Here is a 17566-nt window from a genome sequence, read left to right as displayed (position 1 = left end):
CCCCAATAAAGATGTTAAAGAAAAAAAGAAAGTAGCAGTGGCCCATCAACAGATGAATGGATAAAGTACATGTGGTATATCTATATATACATATACAGTGGAATATTATTCAGCCATAAAAAAAGAATGAAAGTCTGCTATTTGCAGCAATGTGGATGGACCTAGAGAATATTATGCTTAGTGAAGTAAGTCAGACAAAGACAAATACTATATTACATCACTTATATGTGGAATCTAAAAAACAATACAAATGAATGTATATGCAAAACAGAAACAGACACACAGATATAGAAAACAAACTACTGGTTACCAAAAGGGAGAGGGGCAAATTAGTGGTATGGGATTAAGAGACACAAACTACAATAAATGAAATAAATAAGCAACAAGGATATATTGTGTAGCACAGGGAAATATAGCCATTATCTTATAACTTTTAATGGAGTACAATCTACAAAAATACTGAATCACTATGCTATACACCTACAACTAATAGAATATTGTAAATAAACTATACTTCAATTAAAAAAATAGCAGTGAATGTGACAAAGGTGTATATAAAAGAAGCTCACAGCAGCAGTATTTATAATAATATGGAAATCACTGAAGTGTTCAACAATAAGGGATTGGTTAAATAAACTAGGGTACATCTGTATGATGAAATACTATGCAATCTTTCAAAATGTTGTGGAATTATATTTATTGATATGGGAAAATTTTGTAATCCAGTGTTATATAATTTGTTAGGTGACATAAGCAGAGAGTAAAATCGTATATGCAGTCTGATCTCATTTGGGAAAAGTACATACATATTCTAGAAAGTGTATAAAATCAGCACTCATAGAAAATGTATTTACATATGTACATATAAAGAAGTTCCTATGACAACCAAAGTGATTATGGCTGAGTGACAGCATTTCAGGTGACGTTAATTTCTAAGTGTTTGTTTTTGAATTTTATTTTTTATATAAGTGTGAACTCATCTCTATGTTTCCTAATCTCCTACAATGAGTGTACTACTTGCCTTACCATGCAAAGGTTTTTATTTTTGTGGTGATGGTGGTTGCTGAAGTGGCTGAGCCCCCCAGCCACATCCAGGACTCAAACTCAGGGTCTGCGGTGCCAAGTCCAGGCCTCAGCACCCCGCACCCTTCAACATGCCTGACCCCTGGTCCCATGTCCCCAGACCACACCCCACCGTGGCTGGCTGTCTTGCCAAGGCCAGCCTGGGGCAGAAACTCGGGTGGCCCAAGTACCCACCTTTTTGAAGAGTCTGATGACATCCTCGCTGATTTGGGAGAGGCGAACGATGACATTGTTCATGAAGATGTCATTGAGGGTGGCATGGTCTCGGCTCTCCCGCCTGGTCTGATGCAGGACTAGATACCAACAGTTCACGGGCGAGAGGAGATATTGGTCCTTCCTGTGGAAACCAAGACAGCTCAAGTTGGCTCCACTGAAACTGCCAGCCACACAGTGTTCTACGTTGTCACCCACCGCGGCTCTTTTGACCCTCATGGGGCCCTTTCAAACTCGTTTTATTATAACATATTTAACAGCTGGGGCAACAGAGACCATGAGGAAGCAATCCTCCCAAGGTCACAGAGCAGTGCTGGGGCCAAAACCCAGGTCTTTGACTAGAAGTCCTATCCCATCCTACTCTCCCACTGGATGTAGCACTTGCTACATGTATCTCTCCCTTCTGAGAGGAAGCTGTCTTCCCTGGAGTTAAGAAATACTAAACCAGTTGTGCTTGAAATTCTTGTATGAGTTCTAGAAATATCCAGGGGAAAGAACAAAAAGTGGACCCTTTCCTTCCCCTCCTTGCCTCCCCCAACCCCTGGGGGTCCCTCAGGCTCTTAACCTTTTTGTCCTCCTCCAGGGTCAGTCCTGGTCTCTTGGCCTCTTAGAAACATATTCCTTTGCCCCTCAATGGAGCTGAGGGCCTGGAGGATTTCAGGTTCTATACTTGGGAAGAGAGCCTAAGGAAATCTGCTTTTGAGTGAAGTACACACAAGACAAATCTTTGTCCTTCAAGGACTGACACATTCTTAGTGTCCTCTAGCTGGGCATTACGCTAAAAGAGGGGTTCTCAAAGTGTCGGGGTCCCCAGACCAGCAGCAGCATCGCCTGGGGTCTATAAGAAATGCAGGCTCTTGAGCCTCACTCCAGCCCTGCTGAATCAGAACCTCTGGAGGTGACCCGGTGATCTGGGTTTTAACAAGCCCTCCAAGCTGCTGATTCCCACGCAAGTCTGAGAACCACAGATCTATGCACCAGTGTTTCCTGAAACTTGGGAAATGGGATATTTCCAAAAATGAAATGGGGGATATCTCTCTTCTCTGTGCTTTACCAAAGACCCCTCTGTTAGTCTCAATAAAGTGTATATAGTGTCCAGGAAGACAGTAAAGGACAATCAGAAACCAAAATCAAACCAATAATCCCACGTTGCCACATGGGGCATCTGGCATGTGTACTTGACCTAAGACCCTTCCTCCACTTTCCAAGGCAGGAAGGTGATGTTGGGGCAGAGGGCCATCCACCACCTAGGGTGACTGGCTCAAGGTCCAGTCTCCCAGGCCTGCCTGGCTCCCCCAGGGGGCTGGCCATGGTTCTCTGAGGAAATGCGGCCTCCCACGATCAGTGTTTCTGAGGAAGGGAATTCTGCTGACTTCCGCTTTGACCACATCATCCTCCCAAAGTCAAGTGGAAGCGTAGCCCTGAGGGCCTCTGGGCAGCCACAGCACATACACCCCTCACTGCACCCAAACCCTGGGCTTGGGAAGGATAGGTGAGGAGAGGCCAGTTGACTTTTCTTTCTGTCACCAAACGGGCTTAAAAATCTGCCCAGGTAGTCGGAATTTGGGAAAAAGGAATTTGGTTGAGAGAGAGGATGGATATGTTAGAGACCTCTAAGGAAAATGGAGGAGACATTATGCTGTAAGAGAAACGAAGCAGTTTCTCCTTTGTTTATAGCCTAGAGAAAAGGCCAGAACACTGAAATCCAACAGCCCAGCCCAAATCCCTCAGCATTTATTCCGTGTCAGGTCTCAGGTGGGCTCTGGGTGAGCGTGGACACAGACCTGCCTCGGAGGGGCTCCTAATGAGGTGGCTGAGGCAGAAGGATTACAGTGGAAGGTGCTGAAGCGCTGGGCTAGAAACATGCAGAGCACCCGTGCTGCGCGAGAAGCTGGAGAAAACGCAGAGCCCACTCCACGTCCCCGTCACACAGGCCCCTTTGCTTTCCTGCCAGCTTCTTCCCGCCTGGGGTCTTCACGCGTGCTGTGCCATCTGGAATGTGTGAGCCCCTGCTCTTCTCTCTTCCTCTGAGTCTTGGCTTAAATGATACTCCCTGGAGAGTGTGCCTCGGAGGACCTCGCTCTAGGGCAGCGGTTCTCAGAGGTGGTCCCCAGCCCAGATGCATCAGCTTCACTTTGAAATTTGTTGGAAATGTAAATTGTCGGGGCCACTCCAGACCACTTAATAAGAAATCCTGGAGGTGGGACCAGCACCTGTGTTTTGACCAGCCCTCCAGAGGATTGCGATGCACTCTCAGGTTTGAGAATTCCTGCCTTAAGGAGTTTCCACTCCCCACCCATCACCCTACTCGAAGTTCTGTGAAAGCAGGAACTGTTTCTGTCTTAGTCACCATATCCAGTGCCCAACAATGTGCCTGACATGTAGTAGGTGCTGTAGAAGAGAAACCCAACAGAAAAGGTCACATTTGTGCTGGGTCTTGAAGAATAGGTACGAGTTTTCCAAATAGAGAGGCAGAGAGATGGAATTGTAGGCAGAGGGACCTGTGGATACAAAGATAGAGAAGCAGCTCAGCAGAGCTAGAATTGTGAGCGTGTTAGGGGAGGACATAAGGATGGGGAGACAGGTGAAAGGTTTGATTGTGGGGAATCGAACACCAGCCTAATGAGTTGGGATTATATCATCTAGGCCATATGGTTCTCAACCCAGGTTGCACACTAAAATCACCTGGGCAGCTTTTAAAAAACACCAAGACCTAGGCCCCACCCAAGACCAATTAAGTCAGAATCTCTGGGGGTAGAACCTTGGTATTTTTAAAACATTCTCTATAAGATTCTAATGTGCATCCAGGGTTAAGAATGCCTGCTGTAGGCAGTGGAGAGTCATGGAAGTTATTTAAGCAGAGGTATGATCTAACCAATGTGTGTCTTAGAAAGATCATTGCGGGCAGACTGGAGGATGATGGACAGATGAGTGGGTGGGTGGATGGGTTGGTGGGTGGGTGGCTTGTTGGGTGGACAGACGGGTGGATGGATGAACAGGTGGATGAGTGGAGGGCTGGATGGGTGTGGGCAGAGGTGTGGGGCTGGAGGCAGGAGGACCAGTCAGGAAGTGACCCTAGTCCAGGAAAAGAGAGATGATGAAGGCCTGGATGGTGGCCAGAGAAGGGTGAATTTAAGAGACTCCTCACCAAGAGAGCAGAGAATCTTGGAGACTTCCTGGAAATAGAGAGGGGGTGGGGGAGGGGGAAGTGGATGGTGATTCTGATATTTGGATCTCAGGCGACTGGTTGGATGCTGATGACATGAACCAAGATAGGAACTGCAAGGGGAGAAGTGGGTTTGGGCAGAAAATACTTTACATCCCATTTCCACAGCTTCCTAGGTGGTGATGGAAATGCAAAGATGAAAGGAGAGATGAGATAATTGAGCTGTTACCTAAATTACTTCAGGGGCTGAGCTCAGCCTGGGATGCAAGAATTGAACAGCATCAGGGAATTAAATGTGCAAAATTTATGGAAGTCACAGCCAGAAGGTAAGTTTCAGGGGAAAGGAAAAAGGTCTTGAAAGGGTGCAAAAGTGCTGGGACAGCTTGGGGACCATTAATTAGGTCACCTGGCCAGGGAGAGACTGGGTAAGAGAAAGAGTGGAAAGGAGGCGCTTTCCTTATCAGCAGCTGTGGGCAGGAGGCAACACAGACGCAGACAGGATTACAGGGGCGGCAGAAGGAGCAGAGGCAAGGAGGGGAGAGTTACCCGAAAGCAACCAAGGACTTGTCAAGTTAAAGTGAGTGGTTGCTGAGGAGATGAGGCCTTGGTTCATTCAGGCTTTCATTCATTCATTGTCTGTCTCCGTGTGTACGTGCCAGGCAGGCGAGGGGCTGGGGATGCAGCAGTAACCACAGCAGGTAAGACCCGGCTCCACAAGGCTGCATTCGGGTAAGGGAGACACACAAGGAAGCAGAAGATGATGATACAGCCTCATAAATGTAGTGATGGGAAGGAGACTATGGGGCAGAGGAGGCCCCCTCGCCCAGATCTGGTGGAGGGGTGCGCATGGATGGCTTCCTGGAGGAAGCACTTTCTAGACTGAGAACTAAAGGCTGGAATGGAGTTTGACAGTGGAGAGCTTTCTAGGTGGAGAAATATGATGAACAAAGGCCTAGAGAGAGCAGGTTGGTGAGTCAAACATAGTCAAGGGGGCTCAAGCATCATGTCCTGGAGTGACGGGGGGAGAGTGAAAAACAAGGTTGGAGAATTAGGAAGAGGCCATATAGTTAAGGGCCTTAAGTCCCAGTAGAGAGTTTGAGCTTCATCCTGAGGTTGGCGGGGAGCCACTGAGGGGTTTAGAGCAGGGGAGTGAAAGGATAAAATTCCACTTTCAAACTCTCACTCTGGCTACTGCGTGCAGGATGGGCTTGAGGGGGCCAAGAGGGAAGTTGAGGGATTCAAGAAACATTTAGGTGGTAAACTGACTGGACCCTGAGATTAACTGGTTGGGAGGGAAAAGAAGATTCTCAGAATGACTCCAAGTCTTTCAGGCTGGGTGCCTGAGAGCAGGGGTAGCATTTATGGAGATGAGGAACATTTACAGGGGCAGGGTAGGGAGGGAAGGCGATGAGTTTTATTTGAAGACGGCGAGTCTAAAGGGCTTGTGGAACACTCAGAAGGCAATATCTGGGCTAGAGAGATAAATGTGGACGCCGGCAACAAGCACTTGGATGATATTTGAAACCATGGAATGACCTGGAACTCTTTACAAATGCACGTGACCACCACGTGGCAGAAAAGGCAAATTCTCAGGAGGCCTGTCGAGGCTGCAGCTGGAGGGATGGGGCAGGGCTGCACTCCTCCTGCCCTGGTGAGCTGGAAGAGGCCTACAATGGGGATGATGTGCCAGCCCATCCTCTGCAGACACTGTCCCAGGCCTGCCGTGCAACCAGCAGGTCCATCCTCTGGGTCCACTCCAGCACGGGAGGCTGCTTCTGCTCTCCCCATCTTCTCCCAGCCCTGGCTCCCCTCGTGTGGGGCAGCTCATTTGTAAACTAAAAGACCGGGGTGAACAGGGCTGTCCACAGCCAGGGTCAGGGTGGAGTTGACCGCTCTGTGGAGAGCTGCCATCTGTGGCCTTGGCCACAATGGTACCTGGCTCTCACCATGTCAGAAAGAAGAGGGAAGGCCACAGATGGGGCCCAGCATGGTGAGACAGAAAGACACGATGAAACAGAAAGACACCTGGACTTGGGGGGGGAGGGGTACCCCTAAGTCCATACTGCCTGTGCGACTATATGCAGGTCTCTTAACCCCTGTGGCCTGCCTACTTAGACCATATTGTCAACCTTGGTGTTAAACACCAGAAAAAAGCTCCAGGGTCATTCAAAAGTTCCCCCACTCGATACATTCTTATTGCATATTTCACATGGACCAGTCCCCAGGGACATGACATGGAGCGCAACAGACACAGCTCCTGCCTCCACGGAGCTTACAGTCCAGTGGGGGAGACACATAACCCTTAGAGAGTTCAGCACGTGTGGATGGAGTCACAGCCACAGAAAGTGCCAGAAAGGAGAGCATGGTGCATGAGGACTCATATCGAGGGGACCTGGCCGGATTTCGGGGGTCTCTAAAGTGTCCCTAAGGAAGGGGCCTTTCAGCTAGGCTTTAAAGGAAGAGATGGGGGAGGCAGGTAAAGGGGCCAGGAGAGTGGGCTTGTGGGTAACGATTCCAGGCAGAGGGAACAGAATGGGCAAAGGCTCACTGTGGGGCAGGGAGCTCAGTGCATTTAAGGCACCAAATGAAGGCCAGTGTGGCTAGAGCCCGGGGAGCAAGGCAGAAGAGGGTCAGGTGCGGGGTCCCGAGGGCTCCGGCCAGCACACTGATCACCATCCCACGGGCCATCTGGATTGTACCGGGACCGCAGGAAGAAGCATCCAGGCCACGTATGGCAGAGCTGGACACCGGCCTTCTCTTTTCAGGAGGTTACTTGTCCCTTTTGAAAACAGGACCCCTTTGACCTGAGATCCAGCTCTCCATGCTAGCAGCCATTTTGCCTGCTGCAGCCACACTTCTGGAAGATGCCAAAATGAACCTGGGCAGGCGTTCTGTCCTCTAAGGCACATCTTGAGGGCTTTTCTCCTTTTCCAGTCTTGCATCCCTGTGTCCACAGAGCAGGTGGAAGCTGCTGAGCTAAGGTATAATTGAGAACTTTCACATAGATGTGTATGTATTTTACTTTTTACAGCCAGAAAACAGCAACGAAAATTTCTGGTGAGTCACAGCTTTCTTTCCTTGGCTAGGGGAGCTGGGTACGAGGATCCAAGCAACTGCAGCTAGAGGAGCGAGGCCTCGCCAAGCTGGTGAGTTGGGAAAATGAAATCAGCAGTGAGCCAGCTTCTCCCTTCTTCTTCTTCTGGCTGGGCACCGGAAAATTCCACTTAGCAAACAGAACCCATTTCCAGGCCTGTTGAGCCCCATCCAAATGCAGATGAATGCAAATCCACTGCCCGGGGATGGTGGTCCCTCCGGGAGGGAGGGGAGCTCCTGCAGCTGACCCCGTCCCCAAGACGCAGAGTCCCTGCCTCTGGCTTCCCACTCGCTTCCAAGACATTCCAGGGTCTTGCACTACACTTGCTTGGGCAGCTGCCAGCAAAGCTCAGAAAAGCACTCCCTCAATTAGTTCCGGGGCCCAAAAAGTATGGTTAACCTCTTGCTACCTAAGTTGCCCCAATCAGGATTTGGAATTCCTTGTCCTTGCTGGGAGCATGAATCATTAATTCTGAAAATATTAACTGGGTGCCATGTTTTGTGCCAGACAGTGCTAAGCAAAGTGAGTCATGCTCCCTGATTCATGGAGCTTACGGTCCAGTAGGGGCCTCAGGGGACAATCAAATAAGCACATAAGTAGATAGGAAATGGCGTCGGTGATAAGAGCTGTGAGAGAGAAATGCATGGTGCCTCCTGAGTCTATAACGGAGGGGGGGGGGGGGTGGGGGTGGTTTACCTCACCCAGGGAAGGTGGAGGTGGTCCTTCTTGTCACTGAGACGTTAGCTGAGATGTTTCTCCTGATTGAGGCCTCCCCTGTCCCCCAGCGGCTCCTGGATCTCTAGTACACCACCCCATTTTATCGTTATTACAGCACTACCACGCCTGACATCTGTCCTGTTCATTTACTTTTTGTTTCTGTCTTTGACCCCTTTCCAGCTTACATCTGTCCTCTTCACCACTGTTTCTCTGGTGTCAGGCAGGTCTGGGCACACAGTCAGCTGATAGGTGAAAAGTGCCCAGAAGGATGAGGTAGGACCAGAAAAATGCGTAGGTTGTACAGTGGCCTAGGGATAAGGGAGAGCATCCCCAGCAGTCGATATGAAGGCTCTGCGTGCATGGGCACCTTCCCGAGGGCAGAGCGGATGTCCAAGGGGTGGAGACAAGGCCACAGAGGCAGCATAGACCAGGGCCTTGAGGGACAGGATGAGCATCTGGGCTGTGTACTGCTGGACACCAGTCTTCAGTAACAGAGCACCACAGATGGGTCACTTCAATAGCAGAAATGTATTGCCTCTCAGTTTTGGAGGCTGGAAGTCTGAGATCATGGTGTCAGCAGGGTTGGTTCCTTCTAAGGGCTGTGAGAGAGACTCTGTTCCGTGTCCCCCCTCAGCTTCTGGTGGTATGCTGGCCATCTTTGGTATTCCAGCCATCTTTGGTGATCCGTGGCATGTAGACACATCACCCCAATCTCTGCCTTCATGTTCACGTGATGTTTTCCCTGGATGTGTGTCTATGTCCAAATTCCCCTTTTTTTATATTATAGGGACACCAGTCATGTTGAATTAGGGCCCACTCTAATGACCTCATCTTTACTTGATTACCTCTGTAAAGACCCTATTTCCAAACAAGGTCACACTCTGAGGTACTGGGGGTTTAGGATTTCAACATGTGAATTTTTGGAGGACAAAATTCAACCCCTAATAGGCTACTACCGCAAGTGGATCAGAAGTCTGAGGAGAGTTTACATGGTCACTTGGGCATCTTTCCTGTGGTCCATCAGAGGAGCAAATGGACCTACGACACAGAGGATAAAGTCTAACCTCCTCCGCCAGCATTTAAAGCCCATTTAAGGCCCAATCTGCTGCCTGCCCAGCCCTCTCCCTCATCCCCCTTTCTGCTCCAGGCAGTGGGTGAAGCTCTGCGCCAGGAATGGGTTTCTTCATTTACCTATCTTTTGCCCCCCAAGGCTTCTGAGTCTATTGTACTGGGAGTTGGGGAGCATGGCTCTGCTGTTAACTGGCTGTGTGTTCTTGGGCTTGCAGCTCGACCTGTCTGAGGCTTTACTGCCTCACCCATCAAATGGATGCGTGAGTGACGGAGTGGCCAGTGAGGGCCTTTCAGACCTCTGGGACAAGAGCAACCATATATTTCAAAACCAAATGTATACATGTGACCTGACAAAGGATTTTTTTCCCAATTCCCCAACTTATTTATTTGAAAAGCCTAACAAGAAGCACAAAAATGGAAACAGTGAATGGCTATTTTCTACACTTTTATGTATCTAGCTTCAAAGACAAGAAAGTGAGGCTGCTGAAACCTGGGAAGGACTCTTCCTGGGTCACATGCATCTCCACCTCGCATCTGTGCATTCACTCGCTCGGAATGCCTTCCCCTCTTCACTCCACGCAGCAAAATCTACTTCAAAGGCCTTTCCTCCAGGGATCACCTGAGATCCACAGAATGTTCTGTCTGAACCACTCATTTCAATCTTCTCGTATAGTTACTTCCAGATGACATTTTTTATCTTCTTGCTTAACTCACTCGTCAGTTGCCCTCCACACATGTGGGCTTGTGTCATCACTTATTCTATAAGCCCCTTGAAGGCAGGAACCACCTCTCATATTTCCCTGTATCCCTCCAGAGCCCTTGGCAGACTCTAATTCATTCACTCATTCACTCACTCTTCTAATATCCTTTGAGTATCTGCCATGTGCTAATAGGCACTGTCCAGTCCCAGGGGATTAAAAAGATGACTGGATGAGCCTTGAGAAGGCTCAGAATCTAGTAGTTGAACTTAAGGCAAACCAAGAATTCTCATGGCCATTGGTCAGAACACCTTTAGTTGAAGTGAAGGAAAAACTTACTTCAGACTGGCTTAAACAAAAATGGTAGTAATGGGAGGAAGAAAAATTTTCAGGATCAAAAATTTTAATCAAAAAAATGTAAACGAATAGGAGGTTGTTGCCCTCGGACATGGCTGCATCCAGGGGCTCAAAGGATGTCAGCGGGACCTGGTCTCTATCATTTGGCTCTGCTTTCCTCTCTCTGTACTGGCTTCACTCTCAGGCAGGCCCTCTTCAAACCAAAAGTACCCTGACTGCTAGTAATCCCAGTAAAAAGAGGGCTTTTCCCGACCTGTTCCACCAAAAATCCTGGATTGCAGGTCGCTAGATTAAAGCTCTGTGGCCAAGAGGATACAATGCTGGTCACAGGCCCACCATTGTTCAGGGATGATTCCCCAGAGGAAAATCTAGGTCTTGTTATCAAAAGAAGAAGGGAGGGATGCTGAGCAGGGGAGAGTAACAGACGTTTCCTATATTATGCTGTGTGAGGAAGGGGATCTCAGAGGAGTGGGGGAGGGAACGGCTCATTCTGCCTCAGGGTGGATGGGTTATCACAGAAACATTTGCAGTGGGCTTGAAGCACACGTAAGAGTTTGCTGGATGGGAAACACAAAGACAGACATATCCTGCAGGCAGACGGAAGGCTGAGTGTGAAGCTGTGAGGTCAGACAAGACATGGATGTTCCGGGGCTGAAAGAAGTTCTTTTGGGCTCGGGCAGCAGTGATGCAGGGCATGGTGAAAAGGTGGCAGGAAGGGAGGAGCCAGACCACGAAGGACTTCGAAGGTCAAGGCTGAATGAAGGTTTTGAATGGTCCAGTGATATGATCGCTGGGCGGGAAGGCCAGGTGGGAGGCAGAGCAGCTGTCCAGGTGAGGGGGGAGAATTTGGGGCTTTGCCTGGGAGTCACCTGGTGGCAAACAGTGGATGTGAGGCTTCAGGGCAGGGCAGCCCCTTCATGAAGCTGAGATCTGCTGACTTAGAAGCTGCTGTTGGCTGACACCAGCCCTGAGACGGTCATTCCATAAGGGAAGAACTACATCCACTGGGTCACCTGCCTGAAGCAGGTTCTGCTTACCCATGCTGGGTGCTATGGAGTCACAGGCTGGGGTTCAAATACCAATTCTGCTCCTCACCAGCTGGGTGAACTGGGAAGCTAGTCAAACCTTTTCTTTCTTTATCTGTAAAACAGGGTTGATAACGCCTACCTCACAGTGGTGCTTTAAGGATTAAATGAGGTAATTCATAAGACACTCTCAGCATCAAACCCAGTGCCTGATAATAGTAATAATCATTATTACTGGCATCACTATTATTGCCACCAACACCTCACTTGGCTATTGGGAAAATCCATTGACTGATGTATGTGACCATACAGCCCATGGTAGGTTTGCTATAAATGTTGGTTTTCCTCCTCCCATTACTACCTTCTCCCCCAGTAAACCCTTATGTGTACTTCAAGGCCCAGTGCCAATGGTCCGGAGACGCCCCCTCCACCCTGAGGATCAGTCCTCACACCTCAAAGTGATGGCACACTGGGTCTGGTCCAGCAGCACTCCTGAGCTCCCTTTTGACTCGCTGAATGTATTCTTGGTACTGGAACAAAAATTCCTGCCTCATTAGGCAACGTCTGGCCAACCTCATCTTCTCTTTCCCTGTGAGAACTTTTGCCTTGGTTTATCCACCTGCAAAATGGGTGCATCACGTGGTACGTGCAGCACCTGGCAGAGGAAGGGCGCTGACCCACAGTTCCTCCAGTCAGTTCTTTCACCAACCAGCGGGGATCCTAAGCCAGGCCCACCCTGTCTGGCCTTCAGGTCCTCTGCCTGTCAGATGGGGATGATGACACCTTCCCTGACTCCCTCAGCCCACCAGGACTCTTGGGAGGATTTAAGCAGCTAAAGGCTGGGAAGGCACTCTGCAAAGTGTAAGGTGCTGTATAATCTTGGAAGATCATTATTGTCCTCTTTGCCTAATGGAACTGAGTCAAAACTAAACCCCTGCATATCACTGCTTGTTAATTACAACAACATCTATTTTATCTTTATTACAACTTCTATTTTCATTTTTAGAATAAAATTTAAATGATATACACATATCTATGTGTATCAAGCATATCCAAATATAAATAAATCACGTCCTGATTAATATTAATACTTTGGAAGTTGCTGATTACAGTCTCTGAGGATTCCAGGAAACTGGGTGTAGGATCTGGAGAGGCCCCAGAAGGAAAAACTGGAAGGAGGATAAGGGGCTGTAGCCATTGCAAAGACCACTCAAGGGGCTGACCCTCCTGCCTTAAAATCCCTCCCAGCAATGAAAACAAAGGTGGGGGATGAAGAGGGTGGAGATGAAAGATGTTCACTTTCCAAGAGGAGCTGGCAGGGGCCCTTGGGGTATCTCATGTTGGCTTCAGGATTTCTGCCATCCTGCACACCACCATACTTCATACCTCCCTGTTGAGTGTCTCTTTTTACTTAAATGGATTTATTTACAAAAAGGACTCTCCCTAGTCTTAGTTAAAATAAAAATTTAAAAACCAGCTTTACTTGCCCTAAATAGAAGGTTACTGGAAAAAAGTAAGTTCCAAACAGTATCACTGAATCCTAGGCAGATGCTGATACCCAAGATCTGCTGTCTGTTTGTTAAATGGAGGGTTAGAGAGGTGTTAGCAACACACTAGAACCAAACTATAACCACAAAGACTGAAAGAGAACTGAAAAGATCAGTCACTATTTATGGCACACGTGCTATCGATGATCCCTCCCTCATTCTGAGGAACACTGATCCGGTCTGACAAGCCTTCACACTACAGAAATGTGCCCCTAAAACACCCAACTGTGTTGTGTACATACCTCCATGGATTGGGCACTCACACCTCCCAAGGCAGCCCTTTTCTTGCTGGACAGCTCTGGCTACTGGAACGTTCTCAAGGTTAAGTCAAAGTCTGCTTTTCTGAAAATGCTATCCTTGGACCTCACTTCTCTCCTTCAGCATCCCCACAAGTCTATTTCCTTCAAGTATTTGAAGAAAGTATTCAGTAGTATCTTGGTCTTTTCAGTTATTCATTCAAAAAACTTTGATAGAGCTTCTATTGTATGTCAGAGAGAGAGAGGGACTAGAAATGACCCCTTGCCGTCAAGCAGCTGGCAGACTGAGGTGGGAGAACGAGACATATGAACTGGATCATTCCTTGATAATCTGACCCGAGCCCCAGGAGAGTGACATACAGATCACCATGGCAGGCCAGGGGAGGAGCAGTGACTGTGAACCTGGGACCTGCAGCAGGGACTTCGCAGAGGAGGTGAGCCCTGAGCTGGCCCTGGGGAGACGAGCATGAGCTGACCAGCAGAAGGAGCCCTCTGACGCCCACACGAGGAGGATGTGGACTGATGGCTGACTCTCCGGGAACACGAAACCAGCCCAGAGAGGTGAGGGGACACACCGAGAGGCATGCAGCTAGAAGAAATTTTGCACTTTGGAGCCAGTTAAACCAAGATTAGAATCCTAGATTATCACAGTAAGTGAAGTAAGTCAGACAGAGAAAGACAAACATCATATGATATCACCCATATGTGGATGCTAATTTTTTAAAAAAAGATACAAATGAACTCTTTTACAAAACAGAAGCAGACTTACAGACATCGAAAACAAACTTATGGTTACCAAAGGGGAAACGTCGAGGGGAGGGTTAGTTGCATCAGGAGCTTGGGATGAACGCACACACACTACTATATATAAGATAGAGAACCAACAAGGACCTACTGTACAGCACAGGGAACTCTACCCAACATTCTGTGACAACCTATATGAGACAATAATCTAAAAAAGAATGAATATATGTATATGTAAAACTGAATCACTTTGCTGTACACCTGAAATTAACACAACATTGTAAATCAACTATACTCCAATAAAATTAAAATATTTTTAAAAAATCCTAGTTCTGCCAGTTACCTGTTCTAGCTGTGTCCCTCTGGACAAATTACTTAATTTCACAAAACCTCAATGTTTTCAACTAGAAAGACAGAGATAGTACCTGCCTCAAAGGTCACAACGTTTACCATGAAGGTTAAATGACACGATCCATGTCAAACATCTATAGGGCACCGGGCGTATGGTAATATGGATGTGGGGGGAATTTGAAAGATTAAACAACCTGCACAGCACAGACACAGAGCCACCAGGAAAGAGTCAGCTGGCAACTTGTCCTAGGAGAATACCAGCTCTGGACAGCATTACTGGAAAGCCATCACTGGTGCGATGGTAGCCATAGTAACAGCAGCAGCTATGAATGGAAATGCGATTCGCCACCTGGAGGACCTCCCCCATTATCCCCACCTCGGTCTGAGCAAACCTTTTCATTATGAATCCTTTGCACATTTTACTCACTAGAAAAGTGCTTCTATCCTTAGGATTCACCTGGAAGGCTAAGTCTAAATTATAGCATCTTTTTAGGGAAATGCTACATCTGTGGAAACAAAAAGTCTGTGATGTTTTATCCCCCCAAAGAAGCATTTTCTTGGCAATCAACTTAGCTGCTCGCTGAATCCTCCCTCTCAACTGCTCCGTGAAGCTAAGAGATGCTCCAAACCTCCTGTGCAGAGAATATTAAGCATTATTCACTGACTGGCCAAGCACCTCCCAGCTCTTTCCACACTCTGACTTTCCACAGTTTAAACATATTTGAATAGAATTCCCTGTTGTTTTTTTTTCACAGCTGTCTAAATAGCAGCAACCAACACTTAGACTTCTGGAGGGAGCATTTTTAGCAGGTATATCCCCGGAAGGTCAGGGGTGTCAGAAACGGAGGGAGTCAGAATTCTAAGAAGGGGGCTGTGTCACCTCCCACACTATTTGCATGTAGCGTGAACATTCCAAAGGGGAATCCAGAGTTTGTCTCAACAGAGCTTTTTAAACTGGGTCCCAAGGAGCGCTTGTTTGGTAAAAAATTAATAAACATCCTGAGAGAGGGAGAATCCTGTGGTCAAACAGCCTTCAGAAAGAAGTCTACAGGCTTATTTATTGTAAAACCTCTCAGAGCCTCTCATGGGGAATCTCTAAGGGGAGGCACAGAGTGGCAGTCTTTCCCACCTCCACTCATTCTCGCTCTCTTTGCCTCCTTCCGCACGCCCCACCACCAGCCTCCACAGCTGGACAGCTCAAGGTGTTGGAGTTTCAGAGAACACTTCTCTGGAGGAAGAAGAAATCTTAGTTCCAGGAAACCTCTGGCTGCCTAGACCTACCAAATTTGTTCGCAGGACACCCCTCTACCCCCAGAGGCAGGTCTTAAGGTCCCCGTGTGCCGCCCTCCCCAGCACATTCCTGCTCAGGACAGGCTCCCAGCCTCAAAAAGGAAAAGGCCAGCACATCTGGCCCAGCTGCAAAAGGGCAGTGGATCATGAATTTTATGCCGGGGGAGAGGAGGGGTCTGGAAAGCCAGCACAACCTGAAAGTGAATTGTAAACAATTTATCACCTAGAAAGTCATCATCCTGGGCAACTCTTCAGCAGTGAATGGCCATCAGAATCCCCTGGAGGGCTTGTTAAAATACAAATTGCTGCCCACCCCCACCCCCCAGAGTTTCTCATTCAGTGGGTCTGAGGGGAGGCCAGAGCCTTTGCTCTTCTGACAAGTTCCCCCGGGATGGGGACGCTGAAGCTGCTGGTCAAGACCACACTCTAAACTAGAGCTCAACTTCTGCGTTCCCGACTCCCCAATGAAGGACTGCCCTCTCAGCAACCCTGTGCCTGTGCCAGGTACCACAACTGGTGGTACCTTTGCCTTCACCCAGATGGCCTCCCCAAGCTACTACTGCAGCCACAAATGTCCCCTTCCCTGCCCCCAACCACCCCCAGCCCAGAGTCACATTAATTACCACCTGACCTTCATTCATTCATTCAACAAACATTCAGTGAGGACCAACCATATGCCAAACCTGGTGCCAGGTGCTAGGGACCCCAAGTCAACAGCCACCCCCTCTTCCATCTCAGAGCTGGCAGCCCAGTCGTCAAAAGAGGGACAGACAAGGAAAAAAGGTGACTACAACACAGGGTGGCAGCTTTTGCCTTAGGCCCTTCTCAAGTCCCTTCATCTCAAGTCCATAACAGATTCTTCTCTTTTCCTCAATTCTGCCTCTGACAGATTTCCCAGCACCTGTCCACTCTCTGTCAGCTCTGCTATCACCCAGGCCCTCGTCACCCCTGCCTGGAGAGCTATACTCCCATCACCCTGCTAGTCTGCTCAGCTCCACTCTTGTCCCCTCCAATCCAGGGTGATCTTTCAAAAATGGAAATCAGATCATGCTACTCCTACTGAGGATGGCTATGGCTCTCCTCACCACCAGTTCCAGCCCCATTGGTCTCTCTTCCCCTCACACTGTCCCCACGGCTGCTCCTTCTCACCCCTCGGGTCTCTGCTTAAATGCCACTTCCTCCAGAAGCCTTCCCTGGCTGCCGTTTTAGCTCAGTGCGGAGGATTCAAGAGGGCTGCGAATCCTTTGACAGTCCTCCAGTGAGAGGAAGGCTTTATTTTCCCTCCCTTGAGCTAGAGCTGAGACCACTCTGATCAAGAGAATCTCGGCAGGGGCTGGAGGTGGGGTCCAAGAAGACTGTGGATTGCCCTCCTGCCACCTCGGTGCCCTGAGCTCCCACGACTGAAGTGAGGCCCTGGCCCCATGTGCAGAGGGAGGCAGCCCACCTGAGCCCAGCCTTACAGCTGTCTTCACCAAAGTGCCAGGGAACGTGGGGGAAGCTGTCTTAGACCCTCCAACCCAGACCCTAGCAATTGTTCCATCCCAGCAATCATTGGATTCGTTTATTTGTTTTCTATGTTTGATTTGCATCTCTCTCCTCCACTAGGTGGTAAATTCCACCACAGCAGGAACCAAGTCTGTCTTGTTTGCCACTGTAAGCCAGGGCCAGGCACGTGGTAGGTGCTCGATAAATACCTACTGAATAAGCGAATCAACAAGTGAAGAATATTGTGGGCACACACAGGAAGGCACCAGGTCAGACTCAAGGAAGCTTTGCAGAGGAAGTGACATCTAAACGCTGAGGCCTAAAGAACAAGCAGGTGGCAGGGTTCAAAGAACAGGGCCTCAGGGACTGGGTGCCTGCCCCAAGCACACCACCTATGGAGGACATCCCCCACGCCACGTGCGAGAGAGAGAGAGAGAGAGAGAGAGAGAGAGAGAGAGAGAGAGAGAG

The 17566-nt window shown here is 48.7% G+C and overlaps 1 protein-coding gene across 5 annotated transcripts in view; it reads right to left on the bottom strand.

Annotated features, from left to right (window-relative positions):
- Positions 1-17566, bottom strand: part of SRGAP3 (SLIT-ROBO Rho GTPase activating protein 3) — a 252356-nt gene that overhangs the window by 114003 nt on the left and 120787 nt on the right. For all 5 annotated transcript variants that reach the window (XR_003430173.1, XR_003430175.1, XR_003430174.1 and 2 more), the window contains exon 3: positions 1258-1420. Coding sequence is in view for 2 of the 5 variants with exons in the window: in XM_027093960.1 (XP_026949761.1) it covers positions 1258-1420 (163 nt within the window). In the remaining 3 variants the exon portion in view is untranslated. The remainder of the gene's footprint in view (positions 1-1257; positions 1421-17566) is intronic.

This window comes from Aethalodelphis obliquidens, unplaced genomic scaffold (genome assembly GCF_003676395.1).
Source record: "Aethalodelphis obliquidens isolate GAN/ISIS:26980383/991018 unplaced genomic scaffold, ASM367639v1 scaffold86, whole genome shotgun sequence".
Taxonomy (NCBI): domain Eukaryota; kingdom Metazoa; phylum Chordata; class Mammalia; order Artiodactyla; family Delphinidae; genus Aethalodelphis; species Aethalodelphis obliquidens.
The sequence above is the reverse complement of the archived record's forward strand: the minus strand, read 5'-3'. Positions and strand labels throughout refer to the sequence as shown.